Source organism: Cupressus sempervirens, chromosome 11 (assembly GCF_028749045.1).
Source record: "Cupressus sempervirens isolate cs-2001-9-10 chromosome 11, ASM2874904v1, whole genome shotgun sequence".
NCBI lineage: Eukaryota > Viridiplantae > Streptophyta > Pinopsida > Cupressales > Cupressaceae > Cupressus > Cupressus sempervirens.
The window spans coordinates 549,447,079-549,471,882 of NC_143128.1; the positions used below are offsets into that span (position 1 = coordinate 549,447,079).

General features: G+C 34.6%; 1 protein-coding gene across 1 annotated transcript in view; it reads left to right on the forward strand.

Annotated features, from left to right (window-relative positions):
• The first annotated feature begins 15,846 nt into the window (after positions 1 to 15,846).
• Positions 15,847 to 24,804, forward strand: part of LOC149530800 (AP-2 complex subunit alpha-1-like) — an 80,404-nt gene continuing 71,446 nt past the window's right edge. Inside the window, exon 1 of the mRNA XM_089810782.1 lies at positions 15,847 to 16,284. Coding sequence (XP_089666908.1) covers positions 16,153 to 16,284 — 132 coding nt within the window. The 5' untranslated portion in view covers positions 15,847 to 16,152. The remainder of the gene's footprint in view (positions 16,285 to 24,804) is intronic.

Below are 24,804 nucleotides of genomic sequence, written 5' to 3' on the forward strand. Positions count from 1 at the left end.
GATCACATTCATTCAGTAAAAACTAAGATATCACTAGCATTTCAGTGAGCAAATCAAATTTTTTGGCAAGTAAAGGGATTTCATCATTAGGTAGAGATATTTTCAAGTTTGTTACAAGAAATGATGAAAACAGAATCAAATCAAGATGGGAGGAAAGAAGAAAGAGGTTTTTCAGTTGCCAGAAGATTGAATTTCAAGTGAACACTTGTCAAGTAAATATTAGATCTGGGAATTCATTCATCCTATATCATTCTTTCTTTCTTTCATTGTTGTGGTTGGAATTTTGTAAAGTCTCTGGGATGGAAAACACTTAGTAGAATTGGCCTTGGAATTGATGAAGTCTGAGTGGAAGGCCTGGGATGTGCTGGTTCCAAACCATGAAGCTTTGCTTTGGCTTTGATACCCCCTTCCCATCCCATCAGTTTCTCATTCCCGCCAATTTCTCTCTTGTATGATAGCATTTGTTATTGTACAGTCTGGTTTATTAAGTAGCTTGTGAGTTAATTTCCTGCATTTTCATGTATTGTTTCAAGGAAATCAATACAAAGAACAACAAATGTGAGTTTCAGTTTGCATCTTGTCTCCATTTTCAGTAAGTTGTAATGTTTTATGATCTTTGAATGAAGAGCCCAGGTCATAGTTGCAGTCCTTTAAGGCTGTATGTCGTTTCATTGTCGTTGATAATTCAAAGAGTTGTGTAAATGCTTCATAGATTTAATAGGGTTGCAAATTTACTGAGAAGGATCTTAGGTAAGAATGAGATTTAAGTTGAATATTGATATCTATTTACAAGGTAAATGGATAGATCGTATATCTGAATATATAAATCAGTATCAGATATCTAAAATGCATGAGGGAGATTCATAAGTTTGCCCAATGGATCAGGCACTGATCAGATACAGGGTCATTAAGTTGTTGATTCATACTTGGTTTTCATCCATTTTCCCCCACCCACATAAAATCAAATCAAATTCAAATCATCTTTACATTTTATGTTGAAGAGCTAGAACGGTCAAATCCTCACTTAGCTTGTGCATTCCATAGATTTTCATTTAGCTATTGTAGATCTCTGTTATTGCATTAAGTCTTTAGGAGATATAAGGGGTTTCAATCTACTTAATAGATTCAGGGATATGTTTTGCACTGGTACGATATCATTTGAATATGAGGTCTACCCGCCTAGGTTTTGCAGAGCCTGAAGAAGAAGAAGGGTCATGCCTTATAGTTGGCCTGGTGTCTGAATGGGCATGTTGAGAATGGGAGTTAGCTACCCCTAGATATGTTTTGTTCTCATCAAGGTAATTGGAAACGGGTAACGCTTTCAAACACCAACATAGTGTGCTTGGGAATCCCACCAATACTATCTTAAAATAGAAGCACCATCATTATAGACCTTTCAGACCCTACCCTCACTGATTTTATGGTCCATAGATTAATTAGCTCTCAAACAACTACTTATCCCACTCTGTTTCCTCTTTCTCAATTCTATTTGTGCAATTTTTGACACCTTGGAGTTACCCCTTCTTGAGATGACCTTGGTAGAGCTTGACCCAGTCGACCTATATTGGTATAGGTTGATCCAATCCACCTATACTAGTATAGGTCAACCCATTCAACCTATACCAATATAGGTCAATCCAATCGACCTATAATATTATAGGTCAACCCATTCAACCTATACTGGTATAGGTTAGCTAGATCAACCTACACACAACCAGTTTTGGTTTAGGGGTTAGTTTTGTCTTGGGGATTCAAACTTGAAAATTGGGTGACCCTGTTTGCTTGCTTTATTTTTTAAGCCAAAAACTAGTATATAAGGAAGATTGGGCACCTCATTTTCACATCATAATGCATATATACATGTATAAAGGATACTCAAGGCAAAAAAAATCATAAGACATTCAAGGTGTTTTCAGGATTCTAGAACCCTTTATGAGCATTTCTTGTTCAAGATATGACATTTTGTTGGCTATCAAGGGAGGATATCTACATTGTGGTATTCATCATCTTCTTCCTTTGTGCACATCTACATCCATGGCTTTTAGATTTGGTATTGGTGAGATCCATTGCATTTATGGAGATTTCCTACATTCCTATTGAAGACTCGCATTGCAAAATCCTCATTGACAAGATTTTATCAAATGAGGTGAATATTTATATTTGTCTTGCTTCATTACATGTTTTTTCATGCTTGCCACTTTCAAGGTTAATTCATAAATTGGGGCTTAACCAAGGGAAGCCACCCCACCCCACAACAAAAAATATTGTTTCTTGTGTGAAGGAATGAGTTATAGAATCACAAATATGGATCCAAAAATTAACACTTGGGAGCTTTAGGAAAAAATTGGGTCAACTTTATTTATGTGCTTCAAGAACATGTATTTCATTATGCAAACCTACCAACAAATGTCACCTAAATCGACTTGTACCAAAAGATCTGAGTTTTTTTTGGATTTTTGTGGCTTTTTATTTTGATTATAGATTCACAATTAGATTTCCTATAGAAGATGTAGATCCATAGTTTTCCAAGAATAAAAGTACTCTTCTTACACATTTTAAGGTATGTTTTACTCCTTCTCATATCATAGATCTATTTTCCTATTTTAATTGGACTGATTGCATATGTATTGCTCTTAATCTATTTTACTTTTGTTATTTAATTAATTTGTTTTATTTACTCTTACATTATACATCTAAGGTTAATGAACATTGCATAAAAAAACACTTGCTTGCATCTTCCTTGATATAATTTGGGTTTACAATCAATATCCCTTCATCTCAATTGGTTTTGCTAATCTAACTTGGGTTGTATTAAGAGTCATGTTTGGAAGCCTCCCTTTCTCTTATATTGAATAGCTTAAGATGAAAGTGTTTAACTAATGAACACTTGTCATCTAGTTTACACTATTAAACTCATTGATGTCATTTCTCCCCTAAACACCACCACAATCATGTCATTCAAATCTCAACCTCCTTCTTATAAGATCAAGATTGGGAGAAAATTTATCTATTCATAGTTAGCATTTGAAAGTACTACTCACTTGTACATATTTATATTAAAGCGTATTTTTTTTGTGTTCCCTAGTACTTGCATTTTAATATTGTACTCTCTTGGATGACCCTTTTACTTTTTTAGTACCTAAAATTGAGATTTTTTCTATTGTAAACCATCCTCTATTAGTTGTTTTATTCTTCTACGTGTATTTTCTTTGATTTTTGGTATTTGGAAATGATGTAAACCATTGGGGCATTTAGGCAAGCCTTCATGTTGACACATTTTTTATTTATTTTTCTTTATCACCATGTGTTATTCTTCAAATATAATCAAAATTTGGCAGTGATAAAATACCCTCTCAGAGCATGCATATATCTCCCTTATAAGTTTTAATGCCAATCCATTGGATTCCTCTGACTCTGTGTAGATGTTGTGGAGGTCATGCGTCACTCATTAGGAAGTGACATTCTATGGTACAAATTCAATATGTTGACACATCACAATGCCATTTGTCTCCTTTGGAATGTCTCATGCTCTCCTCAAATTAACGTAGACCATTCTAAGGGGGTTTGTTGTATCTATGTTTCTAATTTGTCTTTTTATCTAATGATTGCACTTGACTCTACATCCCAAGTTTTTTCCACTATTTAAAAAAAATAAAGATCTTTGAGCTTACCTTTACGGTGTCCACCATCTCAGTGTCTCAATATTATCTTGTCATACACCTCTTTATCTTATGCTACTTGTTCAAACATGATGTATGTTTCCTTAGCACACATCTATCTATCTTTTTTTGTTTACGTGTAATTCATCATATCACATGTCTATCTAAGTTTTTCTATGTACGTTAAAGGAATATTATTATTTTCCTATCATATGACTATATGGAATAACACAATTCACTAACCATATTGGGGTACCATCGGTGGTCTTGTGTTTATGGGTCGTCTTTATCATGTAGCATACTTGTTTGTAGATTTTGTGTTGGATACAACTCAACAATAGCTCAGGGCTTCCCAATTAGAGGCAACCCCGTGTGACATAACCCTTGCATCTAACTCAGGCATCTCTCTCTCTCTCTCTCTCTCTCTCTCTCTCTCTCTCTCTCTCTCTCTCTCTCTCTCTCTCTCTCTCTCTCTCTCTCTCTCTCTCTCTCTCTCTCTCTCTCTCTCTCTCTCTCTCTCTCTCTCTAAAATAATATTTCAAATTTGTACATGTCATAATTTTCAATTTACCATTACCCATATCTTATCTTAAAAATATAAATTTCATGTCACCATTCACACTCATCCATCCTAGAGAAAGTGTTAATACTTCTATTTTCAATCCTACTACAATACCTAGTTTGTTGACATCTATTCTACCTTACAACTACATTCATTTCAAGCATTATCCATACACATTCTAGTATTGAAGTATTTATAATCATATAATTCATCCTCATACTCATGTTGCATGTATTAATCATTCGTACCTACTTACTCTCCTTCCATTTTGTATAATGTTCCAAATATTTCACACATATCCCGTACCAACCTCTCAATCAAATCTACTATTGATAGTCTTTCTCAAACAATTTAATCTTTGCACCCAAAAAATTCTCTCTATGACCCAATCCAAATTTATTAGTCCCACTTGTGATATTGCTAGTCATTTGTCCTTCGACGTTAGTTTTGTTGCTAGTCTTCAATATATACGAATCCATCATTTGAAGACTTGTATTACAAAAGGTATTATGAATCATATGAAATTTTAAACATTGTGTACTAACTTCTCTAATGATCATAAACTTATGGGAGAATTGTTCACAAAAACATCTAGAGAGAAGGCCTTATAATGACATTGTTTTTTTCTCTCCTTTTATTGACCCATTTTAAAACTTGTTAATGCTTTCATTCAACACTTTCAAAGTAGCATTGGTTCTAATATTTCCCTCACCAATTTGATGCGTTGTAAACAAGATGTTAAAGAAAGAGTGATTTATTCCATTGGTAGATTTATATATTTTTCATGCTCAAATTTATTATATTGTTTATGGCATTACTATTCAATGTATTTTTAATTCCATTTTGCAAAAAGAAGTTAGAGAGAATATGAATTTTATTTTAATTTAGTTCTTACACCCAATATCATTTAGTACTTCATAGTGTTCAACTTCAAGTGATTCAATTGGAGATGTCAAATCCAATGAGTTTGGTTGATAGGAGTGATGTTACCTCTTAACCATTCCAAAAGTTTTAAAAACCTATATTCTTTGTCAAGATAAAAAATTAACCAAATAATATTGATGCACAAGTGGCAACTACGTTTAAAGGTGTGGATCTTTTCTCATCCATTTTAAAACTATCTCATAAAATTTTGACACTTTCTTTATATTTACATAACATGGTGTTGAAGTTGATTAATGTTGAAATTTTAACACTTCCTCCCACAAAACTAATTGATTAATCCAAGCTAATGCCTAAATTGTTAGAGTGGGGTTGTCGTTGCACCAAAAGACTGATCTATCAATGTCTAATATAACCACTCAACTTATAGTACACATGGGCAATTAAGCTCTTGTCACGAATCCCGAGGGGATTGCCAAACAAATTTCCAACAACATCCCCCTTAGCATTACCCGAGGGTCTAAGGATTCAAATTTGTGACCAAGTTCTGATACCACTTGTTAGAGTGGGGTTGTCATTGCACCAAAAGACTGATCTATCAATGCTCGATACAACCACTCAACTTATAATACACATGAGGTAGTTAATCCCTTTTCACAAATCCTAAGGGGAACACATAACAAATTTCCAATATAAATACCTTGATCTGAAAGTCTTTTGTTAATGTCATTGTCAACTAGCTCGTCATATTGATAAGTGTTTCTATATGAATACCATCATACAATGCTTTATTGATTCTACTATTATAATTGTTAAAGGTGTTAATGATCAGGGAAACAAATCCATTGCCCCTCCCAATAAAAGCTTTAAAATCTATATCAACCCTTTATCTTCACATTATACCAATAAAATTGTGTCTACACATTCCTTAGCTTCCTGTTTAATAAATATCTTTGAGGATGTTGCAAACTCATTACAATGAATGGTGATCATATGTCTGTCAAGGACAATAATTTTTCAACCTTATTGGTCAATCCAAAACCAATCATAAGATAAAATTTTAACCTTGAATACATTTGTTCCTAAGGAGACTACTAGGGAACCTGATGGTCCCCTATATTGTTACAAAGATTAATAATATTCCTTCTCATTGAGTCCTTATTGATCTTAATTGCATGGTGAATGTTATAATTGGAGAAAATATACACGTGGAACTTTCATAAGTTCTTCTATGCCAAACTAAACGTGATTACTTAAGACTTCAGATAGTTTTAATTATTTACCCATGGTTCCATTACCATCCCCATTGAAGTCGATAATTAATCCTTAGATGTCATCTTTATCGTCATCACAAATTTCAATCAAATTCCATGTCATACTTAGCCTTAAATGGATGAATTCCATGTAATATATTATTTCTCCCATCCATAAGTGCTTGAAGATTCCTTGTAATGGAGGATTCATTACTATTAACTATAGTCTTTTATCAACCTTTAGAGATTCATGGGAACTTTGATATTGAATTGAATAACATGACTCAACCAATTCATTCTCAATAATATCATCTATCCTTGTCATGTTAAAAACTCAAACCCCAAATGATTTGTAAACATAGAAGCCCTAAGGATGCCCTATTTCCTTCTTCTATTCTCAAAGTCCTTCTTGCACTTTTCATTCCTCCTATTAATGCTCTACTTCTACCTATATATTACAAATATCCTACATTTTTGATATCTCAACCTAGTGAGGTTCCTTTTGTTCTTCCTCCCAAAAGAGTAAAGGATTTGATGTTGATTGATTATAAAAAATAATGTTTATAATGTAAATGACGTTGATTTTAGTGACATATGAATTAACTTATTATCAACGCATGGTCCTTATTTATAATTGGGGATAGCTTTATCTTTCATTCTTGATATTTTACCTCTTGCATGTTTCCCACCTTCCCTAATTAATAAGGATCAATATAGGGAGCAAAAAATATGATTAAATAACTCATGTTATATAGTTGATTTTTATATGTTTCCATGGTCATATTGTGCTTCCCCAATAATGTGTTGCTTGCTATATGTTATGTTTGAATTTCCTTAAGCGACCCCTATTGCTTCATTGATGCAAGGTAATAAGAGAATTAATCTTCCATGAAATAATTATATTTATATTTCATTTTCTTTATATATCCTATACATGTTATGTTGTAAATGTATTTTCTCATAGACATGCCTTTGTATTATATGATTGGTGATCATGTAAAGCAATACCAATCAAATTTAATTTTGGTATTTACAACAATGAAGTTTAAGAAGACTTTATTTATACATCTTATGTAGTCTTCTTCTATTGTGCTCTTAGGTATGCTACCTTTGGGGGACATGGCCAATTTGTTTGTAATACTTCTTACTATACACGAGTTATCATATGAGCATACTAACACCAGAGTTAATAGATCCATTTGTACTCTATCTTTATCATATGCTTCATTTCCCTTGATTTGTCCTTGTTTGAGAGTATATCGTACTATGAACATCATTTAGATGCATGTATGTTCCATTAAAAGTGTTAGAGTAAAGGATTAATTTCATTTCATTTATTAAATTACGTTTACTCCCTACTTAAGATTTCACTTTATGCACATGCATTTCCATTTAATAATTATTAATTATTAAATGTTCTTTACCTCATAGGATTTTATGATCTCCTTCATTGGGATTGACCTATTATATTTTCATTCATTCTTTAAGTTCGATAATATATTCTTGCATATTTTTAGAGCCAAACCCTTGCCTTCTCTTGTCTTTTTCTTCTCTATGATAGGTTCTTACATGTAGGTGTTCTATTGGATCTATGGATTTGTTCTCATCAAATCCTGCATGGTATCATAGCCAAATCTATTGTAGCTTGTTTTTATTTGGAGAAAAAGAGGAACAAGGGTTTGACAGAAGAAATTGAGGATTCTTCATCTAATTTGAGAGTTTTTTTGTTGTAGTTTTCAATTCTAGTATCCTTTGCAGAATGTTATTTATTGTTGGTTTTTTGCAAGCAAAAAAGAAAACAAAATAAAGGTTTGAGCACTTTTTTAAAAGCACATGCATGTGAAAGGGAAATTTTTTTGGGAAGGAAAGTAATTGGTTTGGAAGGCACATTGAATATGGTCATACCTACAACTCATAGTGGTGTCCTTCCTGGTGTCATTTACTAGACCTGCACCTTATTCCTCTGATCATCGTGCATGAAACAATGTCTGCATTTGTAGAACTTCAAGCCCCCTATGGGCATTGTACTTTGACTTGTAATCTTTTTTGCCTGTGATTGCTATCTAGATCTATGGTTATTTTCATCAATATTTTTCAAAAGGTACACATGATTATAAATTGAAGATTTTATGCTCTTTTCTTGTATACACACTCTTTCTGGCATCTAGGGTTCAATTTTTTGCATTGTAGGGGGTGTTTTATATTATTATTTCTATTACTTATATTAGTAACCCAAAACGATTAAAAAATAAACACCTTTTAAAAAAATGGCCAAGACCTCTTCTTGTCTAGTTCCTCTAAACCCAGGTAACTATCACACATGGACAACTTATATGACACGACTTCTTCATTCAAAGGGTTTGTTATATTGTTTAGATGAAGTACAACTAGATTTAAAGAGGCCTTTTGAGGTCATGTAGCACAAGAATAAGATGGATGAGGTTGTGGGTTTGATTTTTTTGAATGTTTCAAACAACTTGTAGTTTCGTTTTGATGGATTAAGTTCCCCTTGAGAAATGTGGGCCAAGTTCAAGGACTTGTTTGGTACCATCAACGAGTTCATGGCACTTTAGATTTAGGCAGAGCTTACATCACTTGTACCAGATGTTTTTCCCTCTATTAAGGACTTTTTGATAAGGTTTAAACAACATAGATCTTTGTTACTCGGTTGCGGGAAATTGAAGATTGATAAACAATGCATTTATATGATTTTGTCAAAGCTTCACGAAAACTTTCATATTTTCTTTTCTACCTTCCATTCCACTATGGATGATTGGGTCCTAGATTTACCATGCCCACATTTGAGCTATAATGTGATCATTTTACTGGAGATAAATCCAAGCATACACAATTTGATACTCTCATAGGATGAAAGAACTAATCATTGGTTGCTTAGACATCTATAGGGAAGTTGAAGTAGAAACTAAAGCCCAGATTAAATTCACTAGGCAGTGAGAGCTCCTCCAAGCCTTCTCTTGAATCAAATGCTTGAAAATCCACTCCAAAGGGTAAACCTTCTAAGTCTAGTGAGTCTTCCTCCAAGACTAAGAAGTTTATAAGTGATCCTTGCAATTTTTGTTGCAAGGAAGGACATCCAGTTTCCAGGTGTTGGAAACGTCTTGAGGTTTTAGAGGAGGCCATGCAACAACATAGTATTGCTTCTCTAAAGACACCACCTACTCCTTCAAGAAAAGGACATGCTCTTTCTATACGAGCTTTGTCTTCTTTAGCTACTTGGATTATTGATTTAGGTACTTCCCACCATATGACACACTCACCTGATTTGGCTACCTCACTTTCTCTAAGTGTTACTATACATATTACAATTGGTGACTCTACACAAATTTTAGTTTCAACATCTAGCACTGTGTCTTTTGAGGGTAGTTCCCTATAGCCTATTCTATTGGTTTCAACCATTTCTACAAACCTCTTGTTTATTTATCATATTTGTCATTCGGGCTCTAGAAAGATAACTAAGTTCTCACTACATGATGTGGTTATTCAAGACCTCCATGATCCTACTTTGGTTGTTGCTACTGGAAGTGTTGATTTACAATCCCACTTATATCACTTTGATGGCTTCAAGAGTTTTGATTCTACAAGTGTTTTTATTTTTGCTTATGTGGACATAGTGAGCAAAATTTGGCATGAGTGTTTTGGCCATGTCAATTATAGATATCCACAACAGATGAGTACACAAGAGCCATTGACTAGGCTACCTTAGATCTCTTGTACTGATGGTGTTTGTCGATGTTGTACACTTGGAAAACATCACAAAGATCCTATTTTGGCAGTGGATACACACGTGCTAAGGCACGATTGGAGTTGATACACAGTGATCTTATGTCATTATCCACTCCATCTTTTTTTCCAAGTGCTCGATATGTGCTTAACTTCATAGATGACTTCTCTAGACATACATGGGTGTACTTTTTGAAGTACTAGTCTGATGTTTTGGATTCATTTTGAATCTTCAAGACATTTGTGGAGAAGTAATCTAGTCTTTTTGTCAGGTGTATATGCATTGCCAATAGCAAGGAATATGTGAATCGGTCTTTTAGAGGTTTTTGCACTAAGCATGGTTTACATCATTAGTTCATGGTTCCCCATACCCCTCAGCAGAATGGGGTTGCTGAGAGAAAGAATAGAACATTACGGGAGATGGCCAATTGTATGTTATAGTCTATCACACTGCCCATACTATCTATAGGGCCAGGGAGGTGACAGATTTGCATGCAGGACTATAAGATACGAGTCCTTTCTTTTGGGCTAAGGCTATCAATTGTGCCAACTATATTTGAAATCAGATGCCTTAGAAGGAATTACAACATTTGATTCCTGAGGAGGCTTGGACTCATGTCAAGCTCGATTTTTCTACATTTGTATTTTCAGCAGTGAGGCTTGGGCATTTATTCCAGATGCATTGAGGGAAACCATGAAGAGGAAGAGACAAACACTCTTTTTTTTGCTACTGTAAGGATTTGAAGGTGTACAAATTGGTTGTTCTTGATTCCAGAGAGGTCTTGTTTCAATGAGATGTCTAGTTTGATGAGCGTTATCCTCTTATGGAGCCTCCATCACTAGCTTCTCCCTCACTGGCTAACACTTCCTCTTCTTCTCTGCATGTTTCTTTATCCTTTGAGAAAGAACTTTATGATGATCCACCTTCCCTTCCTCCCCCTCATGTTTTGTGAGTAACCAAGTGGGATCATGATATTGTTTATGCAGGTGGACCTATGGCAAGAGATCCTTCAGATTCTCATCGCACTCGTGCTTAGACATCTAGTACTAGACTATCAAGTCATGCCATTTTAGATGATCCACAAATTTTTTTAGAAGCAACGTGACAGTCAAAGTGGGATAGGGTTATGGATGAGGAGTACTCTTATTTGATGAAGAACCACACTTGGGATCTTTTCTCCTCTTCCGAAAGGAAGAAAGTTGGTTTGGTGGTAGTGGGTGTACTGTACCAAGTATGTTGTAGATAGTTCTATTGATAGGTATAAGACACGTCTTCTTGCAAAGGCCTTTTTATAGGTCAAGGGTATTGATTAGTCTGATACCTTTGCTCCTATTGTAAAGATGAATTATATTCGCCTTATACTCTCTCTTGTAGCTTCTCAGGGATGGACAATATTTTAGATGGATGTGAAGAGTGTCTTTTTGCATGGAGACCTACATGAGGAAATCTATATGGAGCAACCTCATAGTTTTGTGATGGACTCTTCTATGGTATGCAAACTTTGGAGGTTTTTATATGGTCTCAAACAAGCCCCTCAGGCTTGGTATGAGAAGATGGATTCCTTCTTGCTTGCTTCACATTTCACTTGTTATCATTCCAATCCTGTAGTGTACATTCAATACCATGTGGCTGATTTATTGATACTTGTGCTATATGTTGATGATCTTATTATTACAAGTAGCTCATCCTCTATGATTCAAAGTGTTTAACGAGCTTTGAGAGAGCAGTTTGAGATGACAAACCTTGGACTTCTGCACTATTTTTTGGGCCTACAAATTGTTTAGTCTTTAGATGGGATAACCATACTCCAAACAAAGTATGCTCTTGATATGCTTCAAAGATTCACCATGCTTGATTGCAAGCCTACTCCCACACCTTTTCAGTCAAGTGTTGTTTTATCTACCACTTGCACTACTCCTATAGTGGATTCCACTTTAAACATATAGCTGATGGGTAATTTGTTGTACTTGACACACACACATGTCCTAATATATCCTTTACAGTTGGACTTGTCTCTAGATTCTCACATGATCCACATTAGAATCATTGGCAAGCTTCCAAACATATCTAGAGGTATATACAAGGCACTACATGTTGTGTCATTCACTACACATCAAGGGATCCTCACATCGTTGGTTATACAAACTTAGATTAGGCTAGTGATATTGATAATCAGAGGTCTATTTTTGGCTTCTTTTTTTTCTTGTCTTGGTTCTAGTCCTTTCACATGGTCTTGCAAGAAGCAACATGCTCGCACATTATCATCTGCAGAGGTAGAATACAGGGCATCTGTGCTAGCTAGTTAGGAGGTCTTATGACTTCAATAGTTGATGATAGATTTTATATTCAGTCCTGATAGTTCCACCTTTCTTTGGTGTGACAATTAAAGTGCTATACACATTTCTCGCAACACAATTGAGCATCAGAGGACCAATTACATTGAGCTTCACATGCACTTCATCAAGCATTTGATTTAGGATGGTTCTCCTAGCTTGGAGTACATTCCCACTATTGAGCATTTTGGAGGCATCTTCACTAAACCTTTTACATCCTCATGGTATCTTCAGTTGTGTTCTATGCTTATGGTGAAGGAAGTTGTCTTTGGGGGGTCTCACTAATGAGTCCTTCCTTCCTTGTTTTCTAATTTTTAGCTTCTTCTATCTCTTTTTGGAGTAGGGTTTTTCACACGTTGTTTTCCCTATTTCTTTTTTTTTCAAAGATTTGGTTGTGTTGGGTACCTCATTAGGCCATGTTGCCAAGACCCATTTTCGCTTTCAACATTGTAGTCTCCTTGCATTTTCTGCATTGTTTGTAGCTGCATTGTTGCTCATCTTAAGGGAGGTTATTAGAGTACATGATTTAATTAATTTAATTTATTAAATTACCTTTACTTCCTACTTAAGATTTCACTTTATGCACATGCAATTCCATTTAATAATTAAATATTAATTATTAATTATTCTTTGCCTCTTAGGTTTTCTCTTTTAGGGTTTTACAGTCTCCTTTATTAGGATTGATCTATTGTATTTTCATTCATTCTTTCAGTCAGATAATATATTCTTGCATATTTCTAGAGCCAAACCCTTTCCTTTTCTTGTCTTTTTCTTCTCTTTGATAGGTTCTTGCATGCAAGTGTTCTACTAGATCTATGGATTTGTTCTCATCAAATCATTCAAAAACCATTTCCCCTTTCAAGGTATTTTAAAATGGTTTAATATGATGACTTACATTCCACTCCTTATTTCATATTTTGCATAGACCACACAACCAAATTTGCTATCAATTTTTTCTTGAACATTTAACAATAAATTCATGCCTTTGTGCATCACATCTTTCATGCCTCAACACTATACATTACATTAAATTAAATTTCATTGGCAAATTCCTTTAGAAATAATATTTTACTTAAGCTTGATCCTACATTTAACACTCTTATCTCCCTCTATATATGGCCTATAGGCTAGCTATTAATGTCTCCTTTTCTTCTCTTTTTTGAATGTTTCTTCTTTTATCTTGATTTTGGATGTGACGAGCACCTGAATCAGTTGGGTTTTTTTTTGTCTCCTTGTCTCCTTGACCTTGAGAACTTTTTTTCCAATACATTGATTTACTTTATTATGGGTACAATATAATGTCATACTTCTATTGTTGTGAGGGATAAATGTACCGACCTAGACTGTAAGAAGCTATAATTAGATGCTCAACTAGGTCCCATTTTGGTGTTCTTAAGCTTCCACATTCGTTTTGCTAGATTTAGCCCAATTTTTCTTTTTATTCTAACATCTTATCCATAATTAGGCCCCTCAAACCAAAGCTCTAAATATTTTGGGGGCAATAGGCTGACCCTGTCAGTGTAGTCCCATGTTTTGTCTCAAAATATAAGTTGTGAATAGGTCTTAATGGTTAAGTGGGAAATCTAAAATTCTGTTTGCTTCCTTCAAGTTTTGGTTTTCAAAATGCTTGTGAGGAATATATAAGCAACTCATCTTTCCTCATTTTGACATCCATGTTCAAAAATTAAGTTTAAGATGAGCATTCCAAGGCCAAGCAATCGAGCTTCTGAGCATTCTAAGACACATTTAAAGCATCCAAGACACCATTTTAAGGCAATCTTCTTCAACATAGAAAACTTATCTCTCTCGTGAAGGTCGTGTAGCAGAGACCTCAATAATGATATAATATCTTTGTTTAAAATACATCAATTGATTCCTTCTCTAAGCAAGAGCCACTAAACATAATGGCATTAGAGATTTGAAGAATATTAACAAATCTATGCATCTGTAAAAGACATCCTTGATTTTTCTCTACATTTCAAGATCCTATAACCACATTGAAGACAATTACAAGCATCTTCGTAAATATTGCAACATCAAGTTCATTTGTGAAGGCATACTGATTTACATTTTAGATCTAGCATCTATTTTACATCAACAAGCTTTCCTTTCATGCATATTTCATTTCAGTTTGAAGGTTGATTCCTCAAATTGGGTTTGATCGAGGCAAATCTCTTTTTACACAATATTTCCTTTCTTTTTTGAGAGTTGGTATAAGTGGCAATGATTTTAGGATCAATTCCAAGAAGTTCAGGACCTTAGCTATAATTTGCAACTAAGAACAATTAGAAGTGCAAGGAACAAGCTGACCCAATCAACGCCGTCTTGAGAAAAGGCCCAAGAAATTAGTCTAGTCCCTCTGAAGCAACTTCAAACCGAATTTATAGTTTAACTAAAGTCTCTAGCTTTGACTCTAAATATAAAATTGGTCTAAATTTTTTTGTTCGCTTATACATTCTGAAGCTCATCTTTCCTTGCTTTCTTGCCTTCATTCTTGTATTATTCAATCCAATTTGCACAATCAATCTCAATTTCAAAGAAGGATTATTGCAATCACTCAACACATTAGGCTTCTTGAGCATAATAGACCAACTTCCTTCAAATGTAACTAGGGTTAGTTTGATATCATATTAGCGAATCACACTAGAACCCCTTATTATCATCAACACTAGTCTTTTTATGCTACATGAACAACTTCAAAAGTTCTTTAAATTTTACTAATAACTACTTCAAACTTCATCGTTCAAAATATATTTCAATTGATAGATAACCATCTTCTTATCTTTCTATATAGTTATTATGTATCTTTTATTCTTTTCTACATACTATCCTCTTTTATCACACTAATATTTTATCGTATATTCAACTCTCATCATATATTTTACAAAAAAGATCACTTATCAATATCTTATTATACTAGAAATTTCCACAGCCACAAAACTAATTCTAGCATGACACAAGCATTGCTAATTTCACCATTGTATCTCTGAGCTCATGTAAAATCATATGAGGTATAAAGAAGACTTTTTACTCTTTTCAAACATGTTCCACCATCATCCCTCTAGAAGTTAAATACTACCTTTGAAAATGCAAAAGATTGAAGTGATGGACTAAAGTAAGACTTTTAATTGTTCCAATTAAAAAATTTGGAAACATAAGACTTTAAGCAAAGTGGGGTAGGCCACAGGTTGTAAAGATTACATTCAATTTCATGAGCGCCAATGTAAACAAATAGATTAATAATAACATTAATTTTTTTTTTTAAGGGCACACATACGTACATAGAACACATACCATACGTTATACATAAATGTACCTGACCGTAAGGCTGGGCCCTCTTGCCAACCTTGATCCAATCAATATTAACTATTTTGTTAAATTCTCCGTCTAATTTACACAGCAATTTCCTTTACCTAACAGTATACAGCCAAAGACTGCTGAATATTTAAAAAATCAAAATAACGGAACACATTATTATGTAGAGGGCAAAAAAAGTCTTCTCTTTCGCTCTGTGTTTTTTCTTCTCCATGTTTATCACTCGGCGTTCGTCAATTTGTAATCTGAGCCGAGGCTGCAGATATTGACTCGAATGCAGGCGGCTAGGGCATAGAAAATCGCGTCAAGAATAGATTTAATGTTTGTCTGGATCTGAGCCGAAGCCACGAAAATCTCTGAGCACAATTTGTTTGATCCGTTTTTGCGTTGGATTGGATCTTAAACAATGGCCCTGTCTGGAATGCGAGGGCTTTCGGTGTTCATAAGCGACGTGAGAAATTGTCAAAACAAAGAACAGGAGCGCCAAAGAGTTGATAAAGAGCTAGGAAATATCCGGACAAAGTTTAAAAATGAACGGGTATTGTTCTTGTTTCTGGAATCTTGCCGTGATTTTATCTTTATTCAGCTTGAGAGGTTACGTTAGGTTTTTTAATTGCCTGAAACAAGTAACGATCTTTCCTTATTTGCGGAGATCCGGGGAATACGCGTTGCGGATAATTGTTGTTAGTGGGTATTGGTTAGGCAATAAGGTAGATTTTCTTTTTATTTATGCTTTTTTAGGAAGAATTGTAAATTGTGTGGTTGGCGATAGTGCATATGAATTGTTTGGTGTTATGTTTGAAGAGACTCTAGGGTTGCGTTGAAGACTCTGAATTTGATGTAGTGTGAATAAATGGATTTCTCCAAACAAGAATCGAAGAGTCACCATGGAAACCTTTTAAGTTATTGTAGTTGAGAAGACATTCACAAACTAATAGTTCGCATTTTCGCAAACCAAACTTTTCAGATACATTATAGTAATTCCGCGTGAAATTGTAGAGCTATCTCAACTAAAACAGCTCCATTTTTATTGTTTATGATGTTTTGTTGGTGGCTTAGTGTTAAATGGCCTAGGTTGCTGGTAGTCGCTCTAGTACAAATAGAAATTGTTGAAGTTGAAAGATAAAACTAGAATATTCTATTAAACTGAAGGATCGCATTGGGACTGGGTTTCTCTGAGTTTTAAAAAATCTTTCAAGTGTGTTGCTTTTTAAAAGTTTTATTCACGTAGTCTTTGTGGCTGAGATTGCAGAACAGAATTTAATGCTTCAAGTCTAACTGTGATAGCTAGTAGTTAGATCATATGAAATGGTTTGGTTATATTAGACCGTACATCTTGCAGTATGGTCGACAATCTTACATGAACAATCTAATTGGCACCTTCACAGTCAATTCTGAGTTCTGGTAGGAATTGTCTGTTCCGCATGCTTAGTAGTCCTTGGCATTCTGTAAATTATGTATGGCGTTCCATCAGAATCACTTATTTCCTTCCAGTGATGCTATTAGCGTCACCTTAAGTATACCATCTGTACAGCTTTCATCCACTTTCCTGATAATAATGAGAAGAAACAACATTTATAATTGCTTAAAGGTAGTGACATGAATCAAATACTGAGAAAATGAAGAACACACAACATGACATTTATTAGCAAGAAGGTTAACGTACATTGTGGTTAATGTGTCTGTGAGGAGGGCACATATTCAAGTCTCAGAAGGTTCAATCATCTGCTTGAAAAAAATGAGGTTAATGAAAGAACAAATGAATTGCGCTCTTTTACAAGAGAACTTTCATAGACTAATTGCTTGGAAATGATCTAAAAAATATCATTTTTTGCTTGGTAATAATAATGATAAAAAAGGTACATTAATCATTTTACAATAAGAAGTATAGTTCACTCCTAATCACCACCAAAAAAGGAACTGTTTTTACACTCATGGCATCAACAACCCACACCATCACTAAAATGTACATTTCAATAGTTCATTGTCAATCAAGTTTTAAGTATCTAAAAAGTGTGCAACTTCATTATAGTTAAGCACATCTTCTAACTTTTCCCCCAAAAAATCTTCTAAGTTTTACATTCATTTTTGAAACTGCACAAAAACAGCATTGAAATATTGCTTGTTGTTGTCTCGATGCTGACCCACATCCCAGCTTCCATTCCGCTCTCTGGATTAAACACCTCGAACCCTGCCAACCCTGCATCTCATGCTCAGTGATTGCCTCTTCGACAGCTGCATTTCCGCAAGCCCTCCCGTGGCTTTCATCTCCTCCAATTCCGCTTCCACTTGCATCAAGTCAAGAAACACCTTTAGCATTTTCCATCCTCATTTTGCTTCTTCTATTCGTTGCTCTTTGAGTTGCCTGTTTAGTCTCCAAATGAAGGAAAAGGAACATAGTGTCGTCCGTGTTTTCCCCATTTTCTACACCCTCACTATAATCCATCCCTTTTCCTGGGACCGTCCACTCAAGAATGGACTCCATCCCCACCAAAACTTCTGCAGGCACAATTGTCTCCATGACTCTCTTCACATTTGCTGTTGGTTCCCCAAGCTGCAATCCCCATGCCAAAATCATGGAGTACAAATCTTTGTTGGTGTGATCTCTATTCCTCAATTGGTCAAAAATTGCATTCAAAATCAGTTGCACACACTTTATCACTCTTTTATCCTTCAAAAACATTCCTTTTAGCTGTTTCTTGGTTACAGGGTAGAAAAACGGATTTTGTTGCTTGAATACACTTACTGTGAATGAAGTTTCCATAATTAATCTGTGACAGACAGCAACTACTACGACCTCCAACACCACTGCTTACTCTCTACTTTGCCTGGTTTAGTAATAGTGAACCGTCTTGACGAGATTTAGCAATTTTTTTCATAACACTTCCAAATTTAGTGCTATGTCATTCCATTCAATCCACTGCCCTTTCAGCCAACTTTGATTTTTGAAATCACCGAAGCGTACACCGTCATTTGTTGTTCAACCACCAACTTAATAAATGCACCTTTCAAAAAGCCTAGATCACTAAATTATCACTTTATAATAAATGAAAATCTTCAAATTCGGATTTCATCTTTCCTTTTAAATGGTAAGGCCCAGCTAGACAATCTGTCAGCTTCTTTCTTTCCTGTTCTCTATTCTTAAAATCATCTAAAGAGGTTTAACTCTTCTGTTATCAGATCAATGTATTTTTAAAGGTGGCAAGGTTCTGCATGTCCTTTAATGATTGCCTGGATAATGATGAATGAGTTCCCTTCCACATGCAACTTTGTAACACACAACATCTTTGCCACCTTTATTGCTGTAAGGGCTGTTGAGGCTTCTGCCACATTATTAGTACCATCATCTCATTTCTGTCCCCCAATTGTGGTAGTATTGCAATTCGAATCCCAAATTATAAACTCTACTCCAGAAGGAATGGGGTTGCCTTGTGATGCCCCTTCAAAGTTAACTTTCTACGGGCCTTCTATTGGTTTTGTGACTTGTCCATTCAATCTCCTTGGGGTCCTTTCAAACTGGATAAACCCAGCTGAGCCCATTAATGGGCTAAAAAAAATCATTTTTGTTGAAATGTTGCTTAGTAAAATAAAATATAGGGTGCAATAGTGACACTTAAATATTATGAGATCAATTAAGGAAGAAATGGTCAAAATTTGGATTATAGATTGATCTCAAAATCAAATGATTTACTCTAAATAACTGCATGGAGAATTGAATGCAATGACGTGGATGGAAAATTGAATGTTAAGGGACTGCCCAGATTGCAAATGCAAAGAAGATGGAAAAACATTATTCTCTACAAAGAAGAAATCTCTGAAGGAAATTATAATTTTCATTCTCCCATTCACCCTTTGCAAGATAGAACAGTAAGTAGCATTGTTTGACTATACATTTTAAAACAGATTTTACATGCAAATGAAGGACAGTGAAACAAGTATCATACTGGACTATCAAGGCTTTGACATATCAAGCCCACAACGACAAATGACATCTAGGAGACGATATTTCTGGTGCTGAAACAAATTGAATAGCTGGTGTTGGCAAACCAAATTTGTGAAGAAGTTTTTCTGGTTTAAATAGGTGACTTGGTGGCTACATAGGACTGCATAAAGAAGACATAAAAAGTTAAAAAGGTATATGTTAGGTGCCTATAGTTCTAAAATTCCACAATGTTAATAGGCAATAGCTGAAATTGGAGTGGAGCAATTTATTTTTTATTATACATTTGTTGAGGCAAATGTATTATTGAACACATAAAGGGATGATGCATAATTGAATTTCGTTAATGGTCATCAAGAGTATTGTTTTACAGAAAATATAGAAGAATCTTTGTCCTATGCTTAGATTCCATTTTACAATAGTGTTCTTTTTGAAGGACAAACATGTGACTAGTGGGAAAACATTAGCAAGTCTAATATGATTTTGGAAGAGTTGAATACATGTTTTGAAATGAATGGTTAAAAGAATATGTAAATGATGCATATCATATTGAGAATTTTAAAGCCAAAAAAAAAAAACACACATCAAGTACCATAAAGATTAAATGGATGAGCTCAGCTAAAAGTAAAGCTGGAAGGACTTAGTTGAAGAGGATTTGGGGAAACTGAAGAATGGCTGTTAGTGAAGGGTGAAGAATTGATGAATTGAAAGGAAAACTATGATGTCAAACAAGCTAGCACAATAATTATAGAAGAAAATATGAAGTGAAAAAGAAGAAATAGGAAGACTTATCATCCAACGTGTGACATAACAGGAAGAAACCTTGCTAGTTGACAACTTAAAGTATTTTATGAGAAATCGAGGGATTAAATTTGTTAATGTTTTGAAACAGATGACACAATAATTATCCTGGGAAATCCCCTTCTCACCGAGGGAAACAACCCAACCCATTGAAAAATAGATCCTTTATTCAGTTTATCATGCTCATTACTCTGAATCTTGCTTATGATTGATTTCTTCAAAGCAATTCAATTGACAGGCCTCACTAAAACACTGTCTCTCAGGGACCAAGTGAAAGACAAGTACTATGATTCTCAAAATTGCTACAATAGTATTTCTTAGAAACTCAGAATTGCAACACCATACCGTATTTTAGTCTTTAGCACTAATATCAATACTGTTATATCAATTAACAAAGACTACACTATAAACTTTCAGAGCCGAAAGTATAATAACACTCGTGGTCCCACAAATGCTACAGCTACACAATAATAATATCAGAAATTAATCACGATAGATAAAAACAGAGACGATAACCAGAAGAAACTGAAGGGTCCCCTGTCTGCTTCAAGTGGTGTTGGCTACAAGAACGCATTGCAAAGATAAATACATAAACAGTTACTTCATAAAGAGAATCATCCAAGAGAGCATGTGAACTGACGACCTTCAAATTAAATTGCCAACACAAATATAGATATTACTTGGCTGTAAACACTGACATGGAGTTTTGCAGATGATGCTTCTTGAATCCAAAATGGTGACATGATGAAAGAAGTCAGATACAAAATAACAATGCCCAGTCAGCAACCAAGAGGACACACAAAAATGGGAAGCTGAGGAAGTACAAACCAAATCAAGAAATCACATAGCATTATACACACGATGCCAACTATGATGCACAAGAGAGAGAACATCAACTCAAGTAAAAGATCTATCTTGAAGCTACTTGAAGACTCAACACTCCCTCTTAGCAAGAGAGATCTTCAGATTGCCATCTCATGACAAGTGCATGAAGCTGCAACCAAAATTAATGTTAGCAAAAATCTCTTCATAAATTTTCTAAATAAAATTGTTATCTCAGCATAACAATTTTCACCATAGCTACTCCTAGAGGGTGAATCAGAAATCAGAAAATGAAGTCATGGAGCCACACACGTGACTTTTGTTAAAGTTTGTAGCTGCGATAGAGATCTTATCTCTCAAAATCTGGACATTATTACTGTTATTGTCATCTTCAGTTGAAAATGTCACTTAAGTTTAATTTGTAATATTAAATGTAAATGACATGTGTCGTTCACATGCATTGAGGCATGAATATTCGAAGAGTTTTAATTAATTATAGGAGTTATGGGAATCTCAAGAGACCTTTGGTTATAATGTGAAGAATCTCTCCTATTGTTATATATATATCACATCAAGCGAATGACATTGTACACTAGAATATTTCATTATCAATAAATATATATTTGTATTGTGTGGCTGGATTTTTCCCTTCATTCTCGAAGGGTTTTCCCAGGATAATTCTGGTGTTTATTGGTTCTGTTTTGGCTCCTTACTGCTGCTTATCTCCATTGATTTTTGGACTTAAGATTTAACATGGTATCAGAGCCTAGTTGTTCAGTGCCTTCCATCTTATCTATCATAGGCAGCTATGTTTTTGTATTAACACCATGAGATATATCATTAAGTTTTTTTTCATGCTAAGTCGCGCATGGTGAATCTCATGCTTGGTTGGGTTTATTGCAAACTTTGAGCAAGTAGTTGTGTCTTTTCCAATTGAGTGAAAATTGAAGCCTTCATTTGAGTAATTGATGACTAGAGTTTTTTTTTTAATTATTTTTTTTGCTTTCCTTTATCATCTTTGATTATCTTTGTTATGCTTTGTGGCTATATAACTTTCTATTTTTACCTTTTGTTGGTTTTGCAAGGTCGCGTTAAAGTTTCATGTGCTCGTGTAACTATTGATCAAGAAGTTTCTTGAGGAAGTTTCTATTTTGTCATCTTTTATTGCGTCTCCCCTATTTCTGATATTCATTTTTCGTGGTTCAGAATATGGTGTTTTCTTTAGTATTAATCTGATCAGTATGTCAATACCAATCATCAGAGGCGGAATATGTTGGTTCTTCAGAGACAGTTTGGATTGCAAAAATTTTCTTGATTGATATCTGGAGAAGAATCTTTTCCTTTTGGTCATCACACTTTTTCTCATTCGCTTCTATAACTTTTCGACATCTCTTTTATGGCGGCTAGTTTGCATGCTTCTATCGGGGCATCTGGTCATTTACTCTGTGTAACCGTTCTTTGTGGTGGATAAATTATATCATCAATTTTTTGTCTTTGCTGTTTTTTATTTGTTATGGAACTATCGTTTTAGAGCTGTTTTTTAAATATTACCATCATATTATTGAGATTATAAATGTGTTGGTTGGTTTTTTTTGCATTATCGCATGCGTGTAACGTCAAATGATCTTTGGTCTTGGTCCTTTGCGTTGCTACCATTATCGGGTATCGAGGATTCATTAAGAGTCATTCTGTGTGACTCCTTGCATTCAAATGATGATTAAATTTATTCTATATCTCAATATATTGTGTTTCTTATTCTTGATAGATTTAAATCATCATGCTTCGTTGTGAATAAAACTCGTATTGAGATATATTTCCTATATTGTATTGGTTTTCATCTCAAGGATTTATACCCTTCTGGCCATAATGTCTCTGTTCTTCAAATCATCAAGCGGATTGAATTTACAGAAGAAAAATGGTTGGTTTGTATTTAGCAATCAGAGAGCAAAGGTGTGACAGGAAGTTCGTAACTTAGTTCAGCAATCAGGCAGCCAATTTGCGGATAAACCTGACACACTTAGTTCATCATTGCAAGATTTTGAAGACTTGGATTTAATAGAAGATTGGATATGCGAGCCCAATTCCTTTGAAATGGCTGATTCACAGATGTAGCAACACCAAAAGAAATTAGTGAGAGAAAGAAGGCACATGAAGAGTGTATCTCAATTTCTTTTGTAATAGAGATTGAAGGTTCTTCACCCAGTGATGTAGACAATGTCAGTGTCATGAGTGGAGAGGTTTTGCTTGGATGGGGATAGAGATATGTTCGAGCATACTTCTGAACACATTGTAGCTCGAAACGAGTGCCCAGATGGTAAAGCTGGTATAAGCGGGTGTGGACATGGAGAAATTAAGTGCCCCCATGTGGATAGAGATAAGGATAAAAGAAGAATTGCATTCAAAGAACATACAAAACTGTAAGAAGTTGGTTTTCAAAGCTATTTTTTTGACAAATATGCAAGTAGTGCTATGGATGCTGCTAGTGCTTCGAGTTTTAGAGAACATTTTGGGTGGAATAATTTTTGAGATAAGTATTTTATTTTGGGTATTAATAAGTACATTCAGATTTATCTCTAGTTTGGTTATGAGTTATTTGATTGCAAGAAGCAATGAGGTGATTGTGCAAATTGCATGAGGATGTTGCTTACTGAATTGAATTAATTTTCTTATGAGATTCAGACAGAGTTTGGGTTTTAGAGGGAGATGTTCAGCCTCAGAGGGAGGTTACATTCTCTTCTTATTGTTGTGATTAAAATAATTTTTTAATTAAGAGGTAGTACTTATGGAATCCTTTTCATTGTCATATATGCTTGTGATGCTTGTGGTATTTGTAAAATTTGAGACTCAAATGGAACTAAGTCTTGTTATGTCTATTTCTATTCTCGTGTGAATAAATGAGATTGTAAGATCAGCTATGATAACTCTTTCACTATGCGATAGTGAACAACATGTTGAGAGAGTCCATAATGTCATCACGTTGAGAGATTCCGTGATGGGAGTTGGATGCAATGTTGAGAGATTCCATGACAATTCATGTTAAGAGAGTCCGTGAACAAAGGCTTAGCTGTGAGTCTTGCAAATGTTTGCATGTTGAGTGATTCCATGAATATGACTCATTGTTACAGGTTTTCATGTTGAGTAACTCTATGAATTATGTTTTGAATTCGTATTATTAGAATTTATCATTGACATTTTTTGGTTGCAGCTTTGTGTGACTGTTCAACTAAAGATCTCACTCTTGCTAAGAGGGAGTGTTAAAGTTTGTAGCTGTGATAGAGATCTTTATCTCTCGAAATCTGGACATTATTACCGTTATTGTCATCTTTAGTTGAAAATGACACTTAAGTTTAATTTGTAATATTAAATGTAAATGACATGTGTCATTCACATGCATTGAGGCATGAATAGTCGAAGAGTTTTAATTAATTATAGGAGTTATGGGAATCTTAAGAGACCTTCGGCTATAATGTGAAGAGTCTCTCCTATTGTTATATA